At 39.8% G+C, this 18,407-nt stretch overlaps 1 protein-coding gene across 1 annotated transcript; it reads left to right on the forward strand.

Annotated features, from left to right (window-relative positions):
• The first annotated feature begins 706 nt into the window (after positions 1–706).
• On the forward strand, positions 707–14,003 carry gucy1a1 (guanylate cyclase 1 soluble subunit alpha 1). The gene is made up of 8 exons (XM_035789046.2): positions 707–1,265; positions 1,533–1,594; positions 1,988–2,082; positions 2,349–3,139; positions 6,387–6,872; positions 8,773–8,916; positions 11,707–11,861; positions 13,062–14,003. The coding sequence occupies exons 1-8, from the start codon at positions 1,023–1,025 to the stop codon at positions 13,255–13,257; spliced, it is 2,172 nt and encodes a 723-aa protein (XP_035644939.1). The 5' UTR covers positions 707–1,022; the 3' UTR covers positions 13,258–14,003.
• Positions 14,004–18,407: the final 4,404 nt, after the last annotated feature.

Raw genomic sequence — 18,407 nt, forward strand, 5'->3', positions numbered from 1 at the left:
TATTATTTTTGTGAGATATAAATATAGGCCTATAGGCTACTTCAAATTGTGTTCAACTCTTGCAATGTAATTGTATGTTGTTGCTCTATAAGATCAAGTCTGTCAACGTGACCACACAATATATATTTAGGCCTTCCAGCAAATAGCAATTCAATTAAAGTAGCCTATGTATTATTCCAGGTACACTATTATAAGCACAATAAATGAGAATTAGAATTTTGGCAGTAATGGGAATTCTTATGCAACACGCATCTGTCATGTCTAGCCTACTATACGCAGTTTTGGGATGGATAAATGGTGTAAAATGAATAGTATATAGGACTACCATCAATTGTAAAACGCATTTACAAATATGTGCTGGAAGAACAAAACGTTAATCGTATCTCCAACCCAATTTTCCCCTTGACATCAACATGGAATTTCGTCGTGTAGGCCGAGAATATACGATTAAATGCTGTAAAAACAAAAAACGTAACACCGCCCGTCATGATAAATACCTTTACTAAAATAATTAAAAGCCTGAATTTAAAGCCTGTATTTCGGGGTGTCACACCAAAAATACCAATGACAAGTCACAGTTAGTCATTCGTGCGTAACGGTATTGCGCACATTTCATCATCCAAATCTTTAACCGTCCACTGCACGCGCGGAGTAGTCTACAAGGCATTTCATACTGATATATTTTTTAAGAGCCCAACCTACTTGCGCATCGATTGGCCAGGTCGACTCTTCTGTCGGTTTTCATTGGTTTATGATAATGGTATTTCACTCATCTTTTGCCCATGTAATTTACCATTGATATTGTATGTGGTTGCTGGCATAGGTGCGGATCATTTATAACATACGAAAGGGAGAAAGACAGGTGTCCACAAGAGAGGATGCGCATAAAATAATACCTTTTTTTCTCCTCGCTCCCTTGCGAATGCCATGATGTGGGAATGGAGTTTCCAACTGAGACAGGAGATGCTTGTCCAAAATGTAGAAATTTGCATGTAACCAAGAGATGAGGATAAGCACTAAGAATGTTTTGCGCAAAATTGAAAGACCTGAAAATCTCTGGAGAATGCCCGTTCTCCGGTATCGGTCGTATGGACGAACCCGGAGACTTTGAGGAATGTATAAGTGACCATACCGGGGATGTACAGGCAATTTCCAAGGATGTGTATGGAAATGTATCGGAGGTGCTACCTCAAAGGAAGACAAGCAAGACTAGAGTCAATCTTCATTCATTAGGGGAGAGCATCCGCAAATTGGCATGTCCGGAGGTAAATTGAGATTGTACTACAATAAAGCAATTTCTCAAAACATTCATCAGAATTGATTTGTGTACTGTTGTTGAGTGTAGTCTCAGAAGATAGCAGTTTACACCGTGGAACATGTACAGTTCGAAGGAAAAAAACGTCTGTTTTGCTGGTTTTATCTCGAACCAAATGATTTGTTTGCTGTTGTGTTGATGTGAGTGCAATGGGCCAAACTATAAGATTTCTTATACAAATATATTGTCAATAAACTTCTCGACTTGTTGTTTACAGTTTCAAAGACTGCATACTGCCTTTCTGCAAATGATGAAACAACATACGTTAGACACGAAATGGTAAGAAATAAGTCCAATAAATGTTGGCGAAATGAATGATTTAAACTATGCCGCCCTGATATTTCATTATCGTCAAAGGTCATGATTATAATAAATGACAATGTTCAGTTCAATTGAATGCGTTCAGATATTATTTTATTTTATTGAAGACCTATTGACTACATGCCATGCATGGATGCACCATGTATCACGACCTGTATATTGTCAATCAGCAAGATTGAAGATTGGCTTTGAAGGCAATACAAGGAATAGGAAAAATAGCCAAACTGTAGGTTAGAAACTTTTTTTTCATAACATGCATGGGATTTCAAGGAATACGATATCTAGACCCATTTCTTAATGTGGGGAGTGCAGTGCTTACTAATATAATACTAATATAACTTCTGTCCACAGCCCTTCTGTGTGTTACGCAGACATCTGTCAAGATAGGAGCTTTGATCGACCAGAGAATTTAATGGAGATCATGAAGAATTATTCTCTAAAAACAGGTATTGTAAAGCTGATCAAATTCAAACACTGAACATGAGTTGCTTTTATTCCATTTTGGATGTTTTTAAGGTCTGTTATATTCATGCCTCTGTGAAACAAAAAGCACATATTTTTTACCTTGTGTGGAAAATAAAAATGTTTTATTCTATTCGTTTGTATTATTTTCTATTCTAATATACAGTATTGCATTTCATTTTTTATTTACATAGCGTTATTCTATTCTATTACATTTAATAACTGTTTTTGCCCTGCTTTTTACAACTAGGTATTCACATGGACGCTTTGAAAGTCTCCCTTGGTGAAGAGCTGTTCCAAACGTGCTTCGACGAGGACGGCCATATTCTGCGGGTAGTGGGGGGAGCCCTCAGCGACTTCCTGAACAGCTTCAATGTCCTGTTGAAACAGAGCTGCAGCCCAAACCCGCTAGCACCAGCCGCTCTGCAAGCCGAACCAGACAGGAGAACAGATTATGTCAACAATGAAGAAGCGTCGGTGTTGTGCCTGGACAAGGATCTGGGTCTGCTCACCGTCTACTACTTCAACCCCAGGCAGACCACGGAGCTCTTCTTCCCTGGGGTCATCAAGGCGGCCGCCCGCCTTCTCTACGACACCACCGTGGAGGTGTTGATGGACATGGACATGGAGATGGACCTTCAAGGAGGCACCAAGGAGAGTGTAGGCCCCTTGCAGTTTCAGGCTGGGCCCCGGCAGCCCAGCCTGCTCTACTCGGTGGTGGTGAAGAACGCCAAGAGCCTGAGCCCCAGTCCCATGAGGGCCACGTCAGTTGGGACCATGCCCACCTCGCTCTTCTCCTCCACCTTCCCCTTCCACCTCTTTCTGGATCAGGACCTGGGCCTGTTGCAAATCGGGGATGGCCTCCGGAAGAGACTTAGCCGGAAGGACGGCCCGAGGCGGCCCACTGCCTTCCTGGAGCACTTTGCCATCGTCACGCCCCAGATCAGGTGCACTTTCCAAGGCATCTTGACTATGCTGAACACACAGTTCATCATTCGGATAAAGCACCAAGGTGGCTCCATGGCCGATGACACAGGGAGGGTATGACCCTATTTCGACTGAATATCAGATCTGTGTTCAAATGGTATTTGAAGTCCTGAGTCATGCTTCATTGAGCTCGCCTGTTTCAATGGAACAGTCCCAAAGGTGCAAACCCGCCCATTTGGCAGTACAGTCATGTTTAAGCTAACCTAACCTAACATAGCAGCCGTAGAAAGACGACTGAGCGGAGTTCCCACTATCGTTTTTCAGTGGAAAGTTAGGTGGAAAATACTATATCCTTGAAACATCTACTTTCTGTCTGGCTCAAGCAAAGACTCAGTCTTTGATTTCCAAAACCATTTGAACTCAGGTCTGCTGGATATGACCCTTTGGAGTTGAGACGAATGACTCACATGGAATCGAAGGTTGTCGAAATGCAGATTTAGAAATATTCAGAAAGGCAAAATGCCGCATTGTTAATTCTTATGTGCTAATTAGCGGAATGCTCCCCCTGAGGTAGAGAACAACATAAGCCCAGGATGGAATTGGACAGCCTGGTCTCATAGACTAGATTTAATATAGTAAATTGAAATCCGGGACACTCAAATTAGTATGATTTGGTTACATAAGACATATGGTTACTTAAGGCAAAAAACAAAAGTAGGGTGATTGGTCAGGCATATAAAGCAAACGTCTAGCAACCCAGGGGTCGCGAGTTCGTATCTCATTACAGACAACGTTAGCTAATTAGCAACTTTTCAACTAGTCACTACTTTGCAACTACTTAGAATGTTAGATAACACTTCCCTTAACCCCTTTAGCTAACCATTTCGCTAACTCTAATCCTTTTAGCTAACCCTAATCATAACCATTTAACCTAACACCTAAACTTAACTCTAACCTTAACCTCCAACCCTAACCCCTAGCCTAGTTAATGTTAGCAAATGTTAGCCAGCTCGTTGGAATTCGTAACCCATCATACGTTTTGAAAATTTGTAACATGTACATTTCGAAAATTTGTAACATATTGTACATTTACAAATTCGTAACATAACATCAATTGGAGAATTTTGTTCACTTTGTGCTATCTAGCTCCATAAACTACAACGCTTTCGGCAAACTCACCCTTGATTAGTAATTTGGGCAGATGATTTAATCAGATCTGTTTTCTTTGTGTACCTTGTAGTAGTGTACAGAGCCTGAACAACTAAAGACAATACTTACAGTCATGTCCAAAATGATTGGCACCCTGGACAAAGATGAGTAAATACACTGACAAAAATATAATAGCAACATGCAAAAATTTCAAAGATTTTAATGAGTTTATACATTTTTTACCATTATTTTACCAGGTAAGTTGACTGAGAACACATTCTCATTTACAACAATGACCTGGGGAATAGTTATGATGATGATCATGCTGTTTAATCAGCTTCTTCCCACACCTGTCAAGTGGATGGATTACGTTGGCAAAGAGAAATGCTCACTAACAGTGTAACGCACTCTATGTGTAGTGGGTGCAGAGTCAGGCCCAGGAAGCAGAGGGTAAAGAACAATGTTTTATTCCGGCGCAGATAAAATGGTCACGCCAAAACACCAGGCGCAATAACAAGACCGATCCAAAACCAGAGGACCCAACCAGTTCGGAGAAAAACAAAGGAGATCGCACAACCACTAACATGAACAGAGGGGGAAAAAAATAAGCCCGCACAAAGAGCAGGCGGGCATTACCGGCTTAAATAGCCCAACTAAAACCTAAACAAGAAACGGGTGTAACCAATAAGACAAAACCAAGAGAAAAGGGAAAAGGGACCTCCGAGCACCGCCCGAACAGGAAGACGAGCCAACTTCGGTGGGAGTCGTGACAAACAGGGATGGAAATAAATTTGTACACAAAATCTGAGAGAAATAATACTTAGCTGTATTGTATGCACATTTTTTTGTTGTGAAAATCATATTATTTTATACTAATACAATTGCTCAGAGAAATAATTGTTCTTTAAGTAATAAGTAATACAAGTAATACAAACAAATCATAAAAAGATAGGGGTCCAAGTTATTAGCACCACTGTTTCCCATACTCCGCCACCCTCCCCTTGCGAGGATAATGGCTACTGAGACTTCTTCTTACATGTTTTATGAGATTGAACACATTGGGAGGGACCTCAGACCATTCCTCCATATAGAATATTTCTAGACCCTTCAAATCCTTTGTCTGCGCTTATGTACAGGTTTTCAATGGGGTTAATGTCCTGAGATGGCCATTGCAAAAGACTGAGATGGCTATTGCAACATTTTAATTTTGTGGTCAATCAACCTTTTTTTTGTGTGGATTTTGATGTGTGCTAGGGGTTATTGTCTTGCTGGAAGATCCACTTGAGGCCAGGTTTCAGCCTCCTGGCAGAGGCAACCAGGTTTTTGGCTAAAATGTCCTGGCACTTGGTAGTTCATGATGCCATTGACCTTGACAATGGCCCCAGGACCAGTGGAAGTAAAATATCCCCAGTATCCATACTACAGTGCAGGTACCATTGGAAACCTGTGGAAGGAATTGAAGGCAGTCCATAAGAGCAGATGAAGGTGTCACGATCGTCGTATGGAGGGGACCAAAGCGCAGTGTGAATACATTTTTCTTTATTGAAATGAAGAACAAGAACACTTAAACAAAAAACGATTACAACGACCATGACCACTTTATAAACAATGTGCAAACGTATAACATAGACAATAACCCACGAAATACCCAAAGAAGATGGCTGCCTAAATATGGTTCCCAATCAGAGACAACGATAAACACCTGCCTCTAATTGAGAACCAATCTAGGCAACCATAGACCAACATAAACACCTAGATGAAAACAACCCCATAAATCTACAAAAACCCCTAGACAGTCCAAACACACTAGAAAGAGACAAAAACACACATATCACCTATGTCACACCCTGACCTAACCAAAATAATAAAGAAAACAAAGAATACTAAGGTCATGGCGTGACAGAAGGATATCAAGGATCTGGAAAGATTCTGTAAGGAGTAATGGTCTAAGATCCCTCCCAAAGTGTTCTCCAATCTCATTAAACATTTTAGAAAAAGGCTTTAAATTACTTGTTAAACCAAATCTTTTTCTCTGAGCAATTGAATTTGAGAATACAAAATAGCTCAGTATTTGTATTATTTATTTTATAGTCTTTTTTGCTCAACTTGATCAAGTGTGCCAATAATTTTGGACCTGACTGTGTCTGTACCATTTAGCATGGAGAACCTAGACAAAGACATTTATCTCATGCCTTGTTTCCCTCTCTTCTAGCTCATGGACCTAAAAGGCCAGATGATCTACATCTCAGAGTCCAATGTCATCCTCTTCCTGGGCTCCCCGTGCGTAGACAATCTGGAGGAGCTGACTGGCCGGGGCCTCTACCTGTCTGACATCCCCATTCACAACGCCCTGCGCGACGTGGTCCTGGTGGGTGAGCAGGCCAAGGCTCAGGACGGCTTGAAGAAGCGCCTAGGCAAGGCCAAGGCGGCCCTGGAGCACGCTCACCTCGCCCTGGAGGAAGAGAAAAAGAGGACAGTGGATCTGCTTTTCACCATTTTCCCGGGGACGGTTGCCCAGGAACTTTGGCAAGGCCACACGGTGGATGCCAGGGAGTTTGAGAATGTCACCATGCTGTTCTCTGACATCGTGGGCTTCACGGCCGTGTGTTCACGCTGCACACCTATGCAGGTGGTCACTATGCTCAATGAGCTGTACACACGCTTTGACCACCACTGCGGGGAGCTGGATGTATACAAGGTGTGTGTTACAGCAAGGCCCAAGGAAACTCAGGGAACTTCTCAATCAAAACTGGATTTACCAGATAAAACTAAACATTGTTTAGTGGTTACGCTTTATTTTGCAAAGTGCCTGGTAATTACTTGGACTGATAAAGGTGAAACTAAATTCAGAATAATAACCACTGAATGTATTTTTTTATGGGGATCGATTGAATTAATTGAAACACTACGCAACATTTGGTACAATGCAGTTATCAATTGTGTGGAATTAAGTACCAGAAAGTAACAGGATATAATATAATTTCTCAGTAAAACACCAGTTAAACAGCAGTTGAAATGAAACAGCAAAACGTGCCTTAGAGTGTAACAGCTAAAATTAACATTATTGGGAAAATGGACTCCAAATGTGCCCAAAATGTTTCTTTAGTCTTATTCCACATCCCCAATTACGGGGTTGGATTGAATAGGGAAGGCACTCTATATAATATTATGTTTATATCAACAGATTCTTTTTAGAACAACAATTTATGTTGTTGACTGCAGACCCTTGCTGGCATTCCCATATTATGTTCATCCCATCATGAATACGGCTTCATTTGAATTAATTTAGCCATGGAGGTAATAAGGTTAGATATGTCTTATGTTACTCTTCGATAGCGTTTTATAAGAATGTGTTAACTGATATGAATCATTTGAGAGTGGAGGCTTGTTTACTTCTTTCTTTTGCATAATTTAGCAATAATTCATCAATGTATTAATATAGACAATACTTAGCAGTTATGTCTTGACCAAAGCAATTTAGAGAGAATAATAGTTGTGCATTCTTAACAGTCCATCAATGATTAAAAGGTCTACTCCAAAATAAGAGTCTGCAATATAAAAGAGATGCACATTCTCCAAAAAGGGGAAAGACCATGGTTGTTTTTGACCTTGTCAGGATAAGACTGTTATGTGATTTAGGCACAAAAGTACTTTAAATTCATGGTAGAAAGTTATTTCCGCTGCGTTCTCTCATAGATTACACAAGTCTTGGGCAAAAATGACACAATTCCACCATTTTATCTAGGTTTAATATTTCTTCAAGAACAGACTGTACTTGTCTCATGGCCAAACTTGCTTGCTCTCAGCCAACTGTCCTGTAATCTGCGGGGAGTTTGGCTAATGTAATCAGTGTGTCACTGAAGTATAACAGAGGAGAGCAGCATGTCTGACGGATCATTCGTAAAGTACTGGGAAGTCAGAGGTTCCTTTAGGACCTCTGTTTCCATTCCCGGTCCAAAAATAGATTTGGCTGCTTTCCAAATGGCACTCTATTCCCTTAATTGTGCACTACAATTCACTATATGGAGTGCCATTTGGAACATCAAATTTGACCTCACATTGTTCACTGTCGAGTGCTCTCCTGCACCCCGAGTAAAACATAAACAAACACCTCCCAGAAGAACTATTTTGATGCTAATTCACACGGATTAAATTGGCCCTGATGATTGTTTTAATGTGTTTGTGTTCGAATGTGTCAACATCTACCTGTAGGGGAAGACTGTGTGACAAATTAAAATTGGTACAGTAGTTTTTGCTCACTTGAGGTGTTTTCCATTACTTGTGCTTTTCATTAGGAGTATATGAATTGGAATGGTCTAACGCACAAATAAAGGAATTAAGAGGGCTAGAAAAACAATCCTTCAACTTAAAGTCCTATGCATACATCATATAACTATTCTCTCTCTGTACAGTCAATGTAGAAATTAAGATCAGAGGGTCTGTAGACAATGGGGGCACATCTTAAAAAAAAAAAGTTGAATGGTTCCCCCTTTCTGATCTATGCTATCTGATATTATACAAATCGTGTGATGAAGTTAACTGTATGCCATGTAGTTTGTCGAAGGGATATTAAACTTTTTCTTTTCGACTGTATCTAGGTGGAGACTATCGGTGATGCGTACTGTGTGGCCGGTGGCTTGCACAAGGAGAGCGAGACTCATGCAGTGCAGATTGCCCTCATGGCGCTGAAGATGATGGAGCTGTCCGATGAGGTCAGGACGCCCACTGGAGAGCCAATCAAAGTGAGTGTTACAGCTTACCTTCTCCACAGTGTGAAACCATCAATGTATAAGCCCTTTTCAGAATGGCACTGAGTAGCACAGGAAGTTGCCTGGACAAGAGAGTTTTGTACACAAAACTGATTTTCAGGCTTTTCTACTGTTACGCCATTTGCTCAAGATGTAGACAAAGTTGTTCCCCTGGTAGCTGGTTTTTGTTTATATCTAGAATGACAATATTGTTCATCTGAAAGAGAGTGACTCTCCGTTTGTGCTGATCTATGACACGCTAGCACCTCCCCCGTTAAGAGGGGGATGAGGCAACCTCAAGAGTTACACACAAGGAATTTTATTCACACACACAGACGGAGATGTACATGGGGATAAAGAATGGTAATGGTTCTGAAACAGGAGAAACAGAGGTAATGAATACACGGTACACAATGCAATAAGGGTTTCCAACATTTCCCCCAGGGCCCCCCTTTTCACATTTGATTAATTCATGTTTATTGAGATAGCCTATATTAAATACAGCTTTTATAATTGATTTTGTTTAACTTGACGGACCTAGGACAATGTTGTAGTTTTGAAGCTCAATTCCTGTAATTCTACGTAGTTTAACAAAACTCATTACATCTTTTGGGTAGGCTAAATAATAATACTACTAATAATAATGGATATGGAACTCTAGACCCGATTTACCCAAATGTTTTTCCGCTACCAAATATGTTAATATATTTATAAAACCCTCAATTTAATTATACATGTTCTCTTTTTCAGAAAGTGAATAGATCAATTGGTAGCGACAGTCACACATCGTATAAGATTACTTCCCAAGCAAAGTCCAATTTCTTTGACTCCTCGACTTTAGAAGGTTGTAAGCTCAACTTCTGAATATCATAGAGACAAACAAAATATATTCCCATTGGCATCAGAGTCGTCTCTTCCTCTGGCATTTCACAGCTTGTTTCTTGCCAAAAGCATCGAAGATTTATGCATAATCTTAGATTGGTATAAATAATCGGGAATTGTAAATGATTTTATATGATTATTATTATTATTACTATTGTTATTTGTAGTCATTTTTTTACCCCCCGCAAAACGTTGGTGCCCCCCCCCCAGGTTGGGAACCCCTGCAAAAAGTGATAGCACAAGTAGAGTAACAAGGTTATTAACATGGGAAGGACTGTATGAATGTATATGCTACCTGCACATATTACAATACAGCTATACACAAAGGCAGCATATAACAACTATAAGAACATCAAGCAGGAATTATATACATGTCACAGTATATGCATGTCACACTCACTTTGGTCATGCACACCAACCCACAAGTCCAGAGATATATAGTATGAATGAGTCCAGTTGTTGATGAGCAGAGACAGAGATGTTGTGGGAGACTGTGTATTGTGTGACCTGCAGAGTCAAGAGGATGGGCAGATAGATGTCAGGCCGGCTAGTAACCACCCTAGCAACCTGACAGTGTCTCATCAACATCTCAAATTTGGAGATTATAATGAGAAAGCTTCAGCTGTTCCTGTCTTTCTGTATTTTTATATATTAATTGACATTTGACATTATAATGAAAGCTTAGAGGTAGTTGACCCCATTCTATGAATACCTAGAACACAGATTATGGACCCAAACCATGATTTGGATTTGTTCACTTTGCTACAGTTTAGCATTAGCATCATTGAACACAAAACAAGGGGTATACTACAAAAGCAGGATCAAGGAGTTCGCCAGCTCTTTAGGAAGATGAGCTTTAAATGTGCACTGTCTTATGTACTAAACAACCAAAAACACATCTAAGTTGAGCTTTCCTCGAATGAACTAGAACATCTATAGTTATTTCAGGTTGATTTTTCCAAAGTAGCTGGCTAACTCATAGATCCTGCTTTGTATACCCCTCTGGTTAAAATGCTCCAGAAAGCAGGCCTAAATCACATTCAAGTAACTTCTAAAATACAACTTTGAGTTCTGGGTGGTCAAGCGGTCTAAGCCACTGCCTCTAGAATACACAGAGAACACATATACTATGTAATGTTGTGAGCAGGGGTTCAAATCCAACGCTCTCTGCTGTCAGTTATGCGACTGCCCTACTCCTTCGGATAGGACGTTAAACGGATATCTTGACTCTGTGGTCATTACAATTTCATGGCACTTATCGTAAGAGTAGGGGTGTTCTGGCCCCATTTCCACCATGGCCACCTAATCATCCCTATCATTCCTAATTGGCATATATCACTCTTCAACTCTACACCATGCTACCTGATGGTTGCCTTGCATGACCAAAGTGGGTGCCACACATTGATGGTGGTGGATGAGGTGAGTGTCCTCCCTACTATGAAAGCAGCATCTGGAAAATTGATATATAAATTCAATCAATAAATCAAAGTAATCATTTGGCTAAGTAATCCATTCAGAAGTAGAACATGTGGATAAGGTTCTATCACATAAAGCATCACAGTCGATAGCATGGGAAATGTTCTTGAGTTATTATCATCAAATTACATTTAAATGATATTTACTACAGTCAAAATGTGATTTCCCCAAAAAGATAGGAGTTGCAATGACTTGATTGTGATTTCCAAGACAGTCTTTGAAGAACAATCACAATTTGTTGTTCCTTTAAGTCACCTTGGTGAACTTTACTTTTCGAATACACAAACATTTATATTTATATTGGATTAAAGTTGATTTCACCTTATAGCTGTCACTTCAAAGGAAAACGTAATATAATCAATGAAGCTTTGATTCAATGTTGCAATTTTTTCCTTCAATGCAAGCTATCTTTTTTTATATTTACAGATGAGAATTGGCCTGCACACTGGCTCAGTTCTGGCCGGTGTTGTTGGCGTGATGATGCCACGCTATTGTCTGTTTGGCAACAACGTCACATTGGCAAATAAGTTTGAGTCCTGTAGCGTACCTAGAAGAATCAACGTTAGCCCCACAACCCACAGGTGACTTAACACTTCTGCACTACCAAAATATTTTAAAGTTAATTTCACTGCCAGATCTCCCTAAGCTCAGCCACTAGCTAATGTTTTATATTTAAAAAAAAATGTTTTGAACAGTCTTGTGTTTACACTTTGCATTGATGATCACATGTATCATTATGATCTGGTTATAATGCATCGTTGGACATGTCATTAGCATGTATGTATTTATAATGTCTTTATTTGAATGTCTCATTAATTTGGATCATACTGTTTATCACAAAAGTCACACAGTAAATGATGTGTGGTGTTCTTCAAATGACAAGCTACCTATAACTCGTAGTAATGAAAGATGCACTGGCATTCATCAGAAGATAGACCATAAAACCCTATAGTGTCAACAGGTCTTGCCTGGATCTGTACTATATTTACTCTTCGTTCTTACACTACGTCCACTGTTGGGCATAGAATTAGAACCCTGATTTGGATACCCAACATTTGTCATATAAAGCCAAGGTCTTTACGAAACACATTCTAGGATGTTCAGTGTGGTCTCTTTAGGGGCACAGTTGAAAACAGTTTCACAAAACACACAAAGTTCACCCACCTGGTTTCCCAAGTCTAAATCTGTCCCTGATTGGAAGGAAAGAATGAAAACCAGAAGGGCTATGGTTGTTCTCTCAGACTGGAATAAGATAGCCCTGGTGTAAGGGCCTCTGAAATGTGTGTCCAAAACTTTTATGGGTATTTGGTAGCACTTTCAATAAAGTCCTTCTTGCACCTGTGTAATAACACTGCAATTACTACATTAACATTGTTACAAATTTCTGCGTTGCTCTTTATTATTAAAATGCAGTTACTAAAGTAAGATGTAAAAACAAGTTAATACATTGTTATTACTAGTGTAATTGCAGTGTACTGGTTGATTATGTTACTGTATATTTTTTGTAAGGAAGGCAAAACATTGTTTGTGTGTTTCAAGAGAACGTGCTTAAATTCCTATCCAGTTGTTGCTTTTTGGTTTCAGACCGTAACTGTGTTATACAATGAATTCATACACACATTCTCACAGTACAAGATAAATTGTTTATGTGGTCTTGCACAGGAAACGGGATCCAATGTTGATTGAATAGAGAGCCCCGTAGCCTCCATTTCTATCTGCAGCACATACTAAAACGTTGTATTTACATTCAAGATGGTTCATTTGTCCTTTTGGGTTTCCAGATTGCTGAAAGATTGTCCAGAGTTTGTCTTCATTCCCCGGACCAGACAGGATCTTCCGCCAAACTTCCCACCGGATATTCCTGGTGTTTGTTACTTCTTGGAGGCTTTTGATCAATGGTCGGGCAAAACCACAAGTGACTGTGAGACCGAAGAACCTTGCTACAGCAATACAAACTTCATGGCTGAGCAAACATAGATGGTATGATGAGACACAGCTAAACCTGGGTTCAATTAATATTTTAAATCTTTGAGCGTTTGATTGAGCCTGCCTGGAGCACCAAATGGGCAGAGTTTGCACTTTTAGCAATATTCCATTGGATTCATTGCACAATGCAAACTCAATCGAGCAGAGCTAAATTATTTGAAAGAAAACTAATATTTGTACCCAGGTCTAAATACAGCTAGCACCCGTTGCTGTAGATTTCTTTAGGTGATGTAGAAATGTTGATTATTCTCTTACAAAATCGCTAGATGTACATTTTGTATGCTTTCACTGATTTATTCACCTCACCAGATTCACATAATTTCTTACACTGTAATTACTCTACAACTGCCTATGTAACTACCATGTAAATACATAGGAATTAATCACACATTGGGACTTAAAGGGATAGTCACCCAAATTACATATCGGTTTCCTTACCCTGTATGCAGTCTGTGGACAAGGTAAGAAAGCAATCCATACTTTAATTTGAATTAACTGCTCTCCAAATGCAAGTCAATATCTCCGCATTTTTCGTCTCTCACCTTGTCCTTAGACTGCATACAGGCTAAGTGCCAAGCATATGTAATTTTGTAATTTGGTTAAACTATCCCTTTAAAGAGAATTACACAATAACTAATGTCACGGCATGGCTAGAACACAATGAATTCCATTACAATTAGCATTTATTACTGTGATTATTTTTGTATTGTCCAAGCGACAATAAATATTGTCATTAACAGGTTTGTGTGTCTACACTTCTACTACTCTGATGTTTGGAATATATTTTCAGTTTTCCTGTGAGCATAGTCATAGTACATGTAACTGCCAAAATAAAGGAAACACCAACATAAAATGCCTTAATAGGGCATTAGGCCACCACGAGCCAGATGCACCCTGGCATAGATTCTACAAGTGTCTGGAAACTATCCAATACAACACCTTTCTTTCACGATACATTTGATCATTTTATGTTTTGTTGATGGTGGTGGAAAATGTTGTCTCAGGTGCCGCTCCAGAATCTCCCGTAAGTGTCCAATTGGGTTGATATGTGGTGACTGAGCATATGGTTGACATAGTTTTCATGCTCATCAAACCATTCAGTGACCAGTCCTACCTTGTGGATGGAGGCATTGTTATCCTACGGAGCATAGCCATGGTAGCCAAAATAATGGCCTGCCCAGCATTTTTATACATGACCTTAAGCGTGATGGGATGTTCATTGCTTTATTAACTCAGGAACCACACTTGCATGGAAGCACCTGCTTTGTATCCCTTATTTACTCAAGTGTTTCCATTATTTTAGAAGTTACCTGTAGATTGTGTCGTGGAAAATGTAATCAATAATGAGGAGAGACAAGGTCAATCACCAATCAGGATATTTCTTTATTCAAAACATATTAATAACATTGATGAATTATTGCAATAATGAAGCTGGTCGACGAACTACCCTTAGATGATTAATTGAGAGCCCAACGAGCTGATTTGAGCCACAACATTTTATAGTAAAGTACATCCTCCTGAATGTTCATGACAACCAACAGCTGTGTGGAATGGGTCACAAGGTTAGGATTTATATGAAAGAAATGATTAATTCACAGCAAATATCTGCTGTAAAGACTGTTCTCATTTTGTGGAAACCAGGGTCTACCCCCCAAAACAAAGTTCCTCTCATCATTATCCATACCCTAGCCATCTCCACCCCGGTACCTCCCAGCACACAAACACTAACTATGGAATGCGGTCTTTAGGTTTTATCACCAAAGGCATCGTAAATCCACTGTCAGCATTAAGCTCCCAGAGGCCCAACTCAGAAGACTATGCACAGATGAGGGTGTTCTAAGAACCCTATTCTATTCCATAAAACAACCATTTGATGCAATAACAGTATTATAACATAATCTTGCAATTTCACTCTCACAATTGATATTACACTGCAACAATGTGAGGATCAAACATTTGCTCAAGTTTGTTTTGCATTTTCACAGGAAGGAAATTGTGTCCAAAATGGCACTCTATTCCATCTCTGGACCTCAAAGCCAGGGACTGATTTAGGTGGGTGTAATGAATTATCTGCCTTATTTGACGATGACCAGTTGTTGTTGGGGGTCAACTGCCTTCATCAAAGGCAGAACAGCAGATTTTCCCACCTTGCCAGATCAGGGATTCAAACTAGAGATCTTCCTGTCCAAACGCTCTTCCTGTCCAAACGCTCATTTATTGTGTTATTTTCTTTTATTACAATCATGAAGCCCTTGGTCATTATTAGCTCCACAACTCGAAACATGGGTCAGTAAACCTGAGGTAAAACCTGTCCACCCCTCAACATGAATAAAAAGCTACAGAAACACTGAGTGCGTCCCAAACAGCACCCTATTACCTACGTATATAGTGCATGAGTTTTGTGCACTGTCCTGAAACTACAAGGCCCATCCAAGTTGACCTGTGAGTCAAAACCAGTGCAACAGCACAGCAGCTTTGGCTAAACGAAGGGGATTATGTGTTCTTTCTTCTTTTTGGAACATCATAGAGATTCACAAGCTATATCAAAACAGTAATAAAAGCTTTTATTAGTGGACATTTGATCAAATGTTTGATTCTAAAAGGACATGTGACATGATAAGAATGGGCTTATATCTAATCATTATACAAATATATATATATATGTATGTATATATATATATATATACATACATACATACAGTTGAAGTCAGAAGTTTACAAACACCTCAGCCAAATATATTTAAACTTAGTTTTTCACAATTCCTGACATTTGATCCTAGTAAAAACTCCCTGTCCTAGGTCAGTTAGGATCACCACTTTATTTTAAGAATGTGAAATGTCAGAATAATGGTAGACAGAATTATTTAGTTCAGCTTTAATTTCTTACATCACATCCCCAGTGGGTCAGAAGTTTACATACACTCAATTAGTATTTGGTAGCAGTGCCTTTTAAATTGTTTAAGGTGGGGCAAATGTTTCGGGTAGCCTTCCACAAGCTTCCCACAATACGTTGGGTGAATTTTGGCCCATTCCTCCTGACAGAACTGGTGTAACTGAGTCAGGTTTGTAGGCCTCCTTGATTGCACACGCTTTTTCAGTTCTGCCCACAAATTTTCTATGGGATTGAGGTCAGGGCTATGTGATGGCCACTCCAATACCTTTACTTTCTTGTCCTTAAGCCATAACTTTGGAAGTATGCTTGGTTTCATTGTCCATTTGGAAGATGAATTTGTGACCAAGCCTTAACTTCCTGACTGATGCTTGAGATGTTGCTTCAATATATCCACATAATTTTCCTTCCTCATGATGCCATCTATTTTGTGAAGTGCACCACTTCCTCCTGCAGCAAAGCACCCCCACAACATGATGCTGCCACCCCCGTGCTTCACAGTTGGGATGGTTTTCTTCGGCCTGCAAGCCTCCCCTTTTCTCCTCCAAACATAACGATGATCATTATGGCCAAACAGTTCCATTTTTGTTTCATCAGATCAGAGGACATTTCTCAACAACAACAAAAATCCCCCACGTTGCAAACCTAATTGTGGCTTTTTTTATGGCAGATTTGGAAAAGTGGCTTCTTCTTTTCTGAATGGCTTTTCAGGTTATGTCGATGTAGGACTCGTTTCACTGTGGATATACAGTTGAAGTCAGAAGTTTACACAGACTTAGGTTTGAGTCATTAAAACTCGTTTTTCAACCACTCCACAAATTTCTTGTTAACAAACTGTTAACAAACTAGTTTTGGCAAGTCGGTTAAAGACATGTACTTTGTGCATGACACAAGTAATTTTTCCAACAATTGTTCACAGACAGATTATTTCACTTATAAATCACTGTATCACAATTTCAGTGGGTCAGAAATGTACATACACTAAGTTGATGTCATGGCTTTAGAATCTTCTGATATTGAAGATACTGATATTAATTGACATCATTGGAGTCAATTGGAGGTGTACCTGTGGATGTATTTCAAGGCCTTACGTCCAAATTCAGCGCCTCATTGCTTGACATCATGGGAAAATCAAAAGAAATCAGCCAAGTCCTCAGAAACAAATTACAGACCTCCACAAGTCTGGTTCATCCTTGGGAGCAATTTCCAAACGCCTGAAGGTACATCGTTCATCTGTACAAACAATGGTACGCAAGCATAAACACCATGGAACCACGCAGCAATCATATCGCTCAGGAAGGAGACGCGTTCTGTCTCCTAGAAATGAATGTACTTTGGTGCGAAAAGTGCAAATCAATCCCAGAACAACAGCAAATGACCTTGTGAAGATGCTGGAGGAAACAGGTACAAAAGTATCTATATCCACAGTGGGTGGAAGCATCATGTTGTGGGGGTGCTTTGTTGCAGGAGGGACTGGTGCACTTCACAAAATAGATGGCATTTTGAGGAAGTAAAATTATGTGGATATATTGAAGCAACATCTCAAGCTTCAGTCAGGAAGTTAAAGCTTGGTTGCAAATTTGTCTTCCAAATGGACAATGACCCCAAGCATACTTCCAAAGTTGTGGCCAAATGGCTTAAGGACAACAAAGTCAAGGTATTGGAGTGGCCATCACAAAGCCATGACCTCAATCGCATAGGAAATATGTGGGCAGAACTGAAAAAGCGTGTGCGAGCAAGGAGGCCTACAAACCTGACTCAGTTACACCAGTTCTGTCAGGAGGAATGGGCCAAAATTCACCCAACTTATTGTGGGAAGCTTGTGGAAGGCTACCTGAAACGTTTGACCCAAGTTAAACAATTTAAAAGGCAATGCTACCAAATACTAATTGAGTGTATGTAAACTTCTGACCCACTGGGAATGTGATGAAAGAAATATAATCTGAAATAAATAATTCTGTCTACTATTATTCTGACATTTCACATTCTTAAAATAATGTGGTGATCCTAACTGACCTAAGACAGGGAATGCTTACTAGGATTAAATGTCAGGAATTGTGAAAAACTGAGTTTAAATGTATTTGGCTAAGGTGTATGTAACCTTCCGACTTCAACTGTATATACACATACTAATCAGGGGGAATGGGAACCAGGTGTGCGTAATGAGACAAGACAGTCCGGGGTTGGTAGTAATGATCCAGTTCAGTGAAGCCTAGAAGGCCGGTGATGTAGACCTCCGGAGCTGGTGAAC

This window comes from Oncorhynchus keta, chromosome 16 (assembly GCF_023373465.1).
Source record: "Oncorhynchus keta strain PuntledgeMale-10-30-2019 chromosome 16, Oket_V2, whole genome shotgun sequence".
NCBI classification, from domain to species: Eukaryota; Metazoa; Chordata; class Actinopteri; order Salmoniformes; family Salmonidae; genus Oncorhynchus; species Oncorhynchus keta.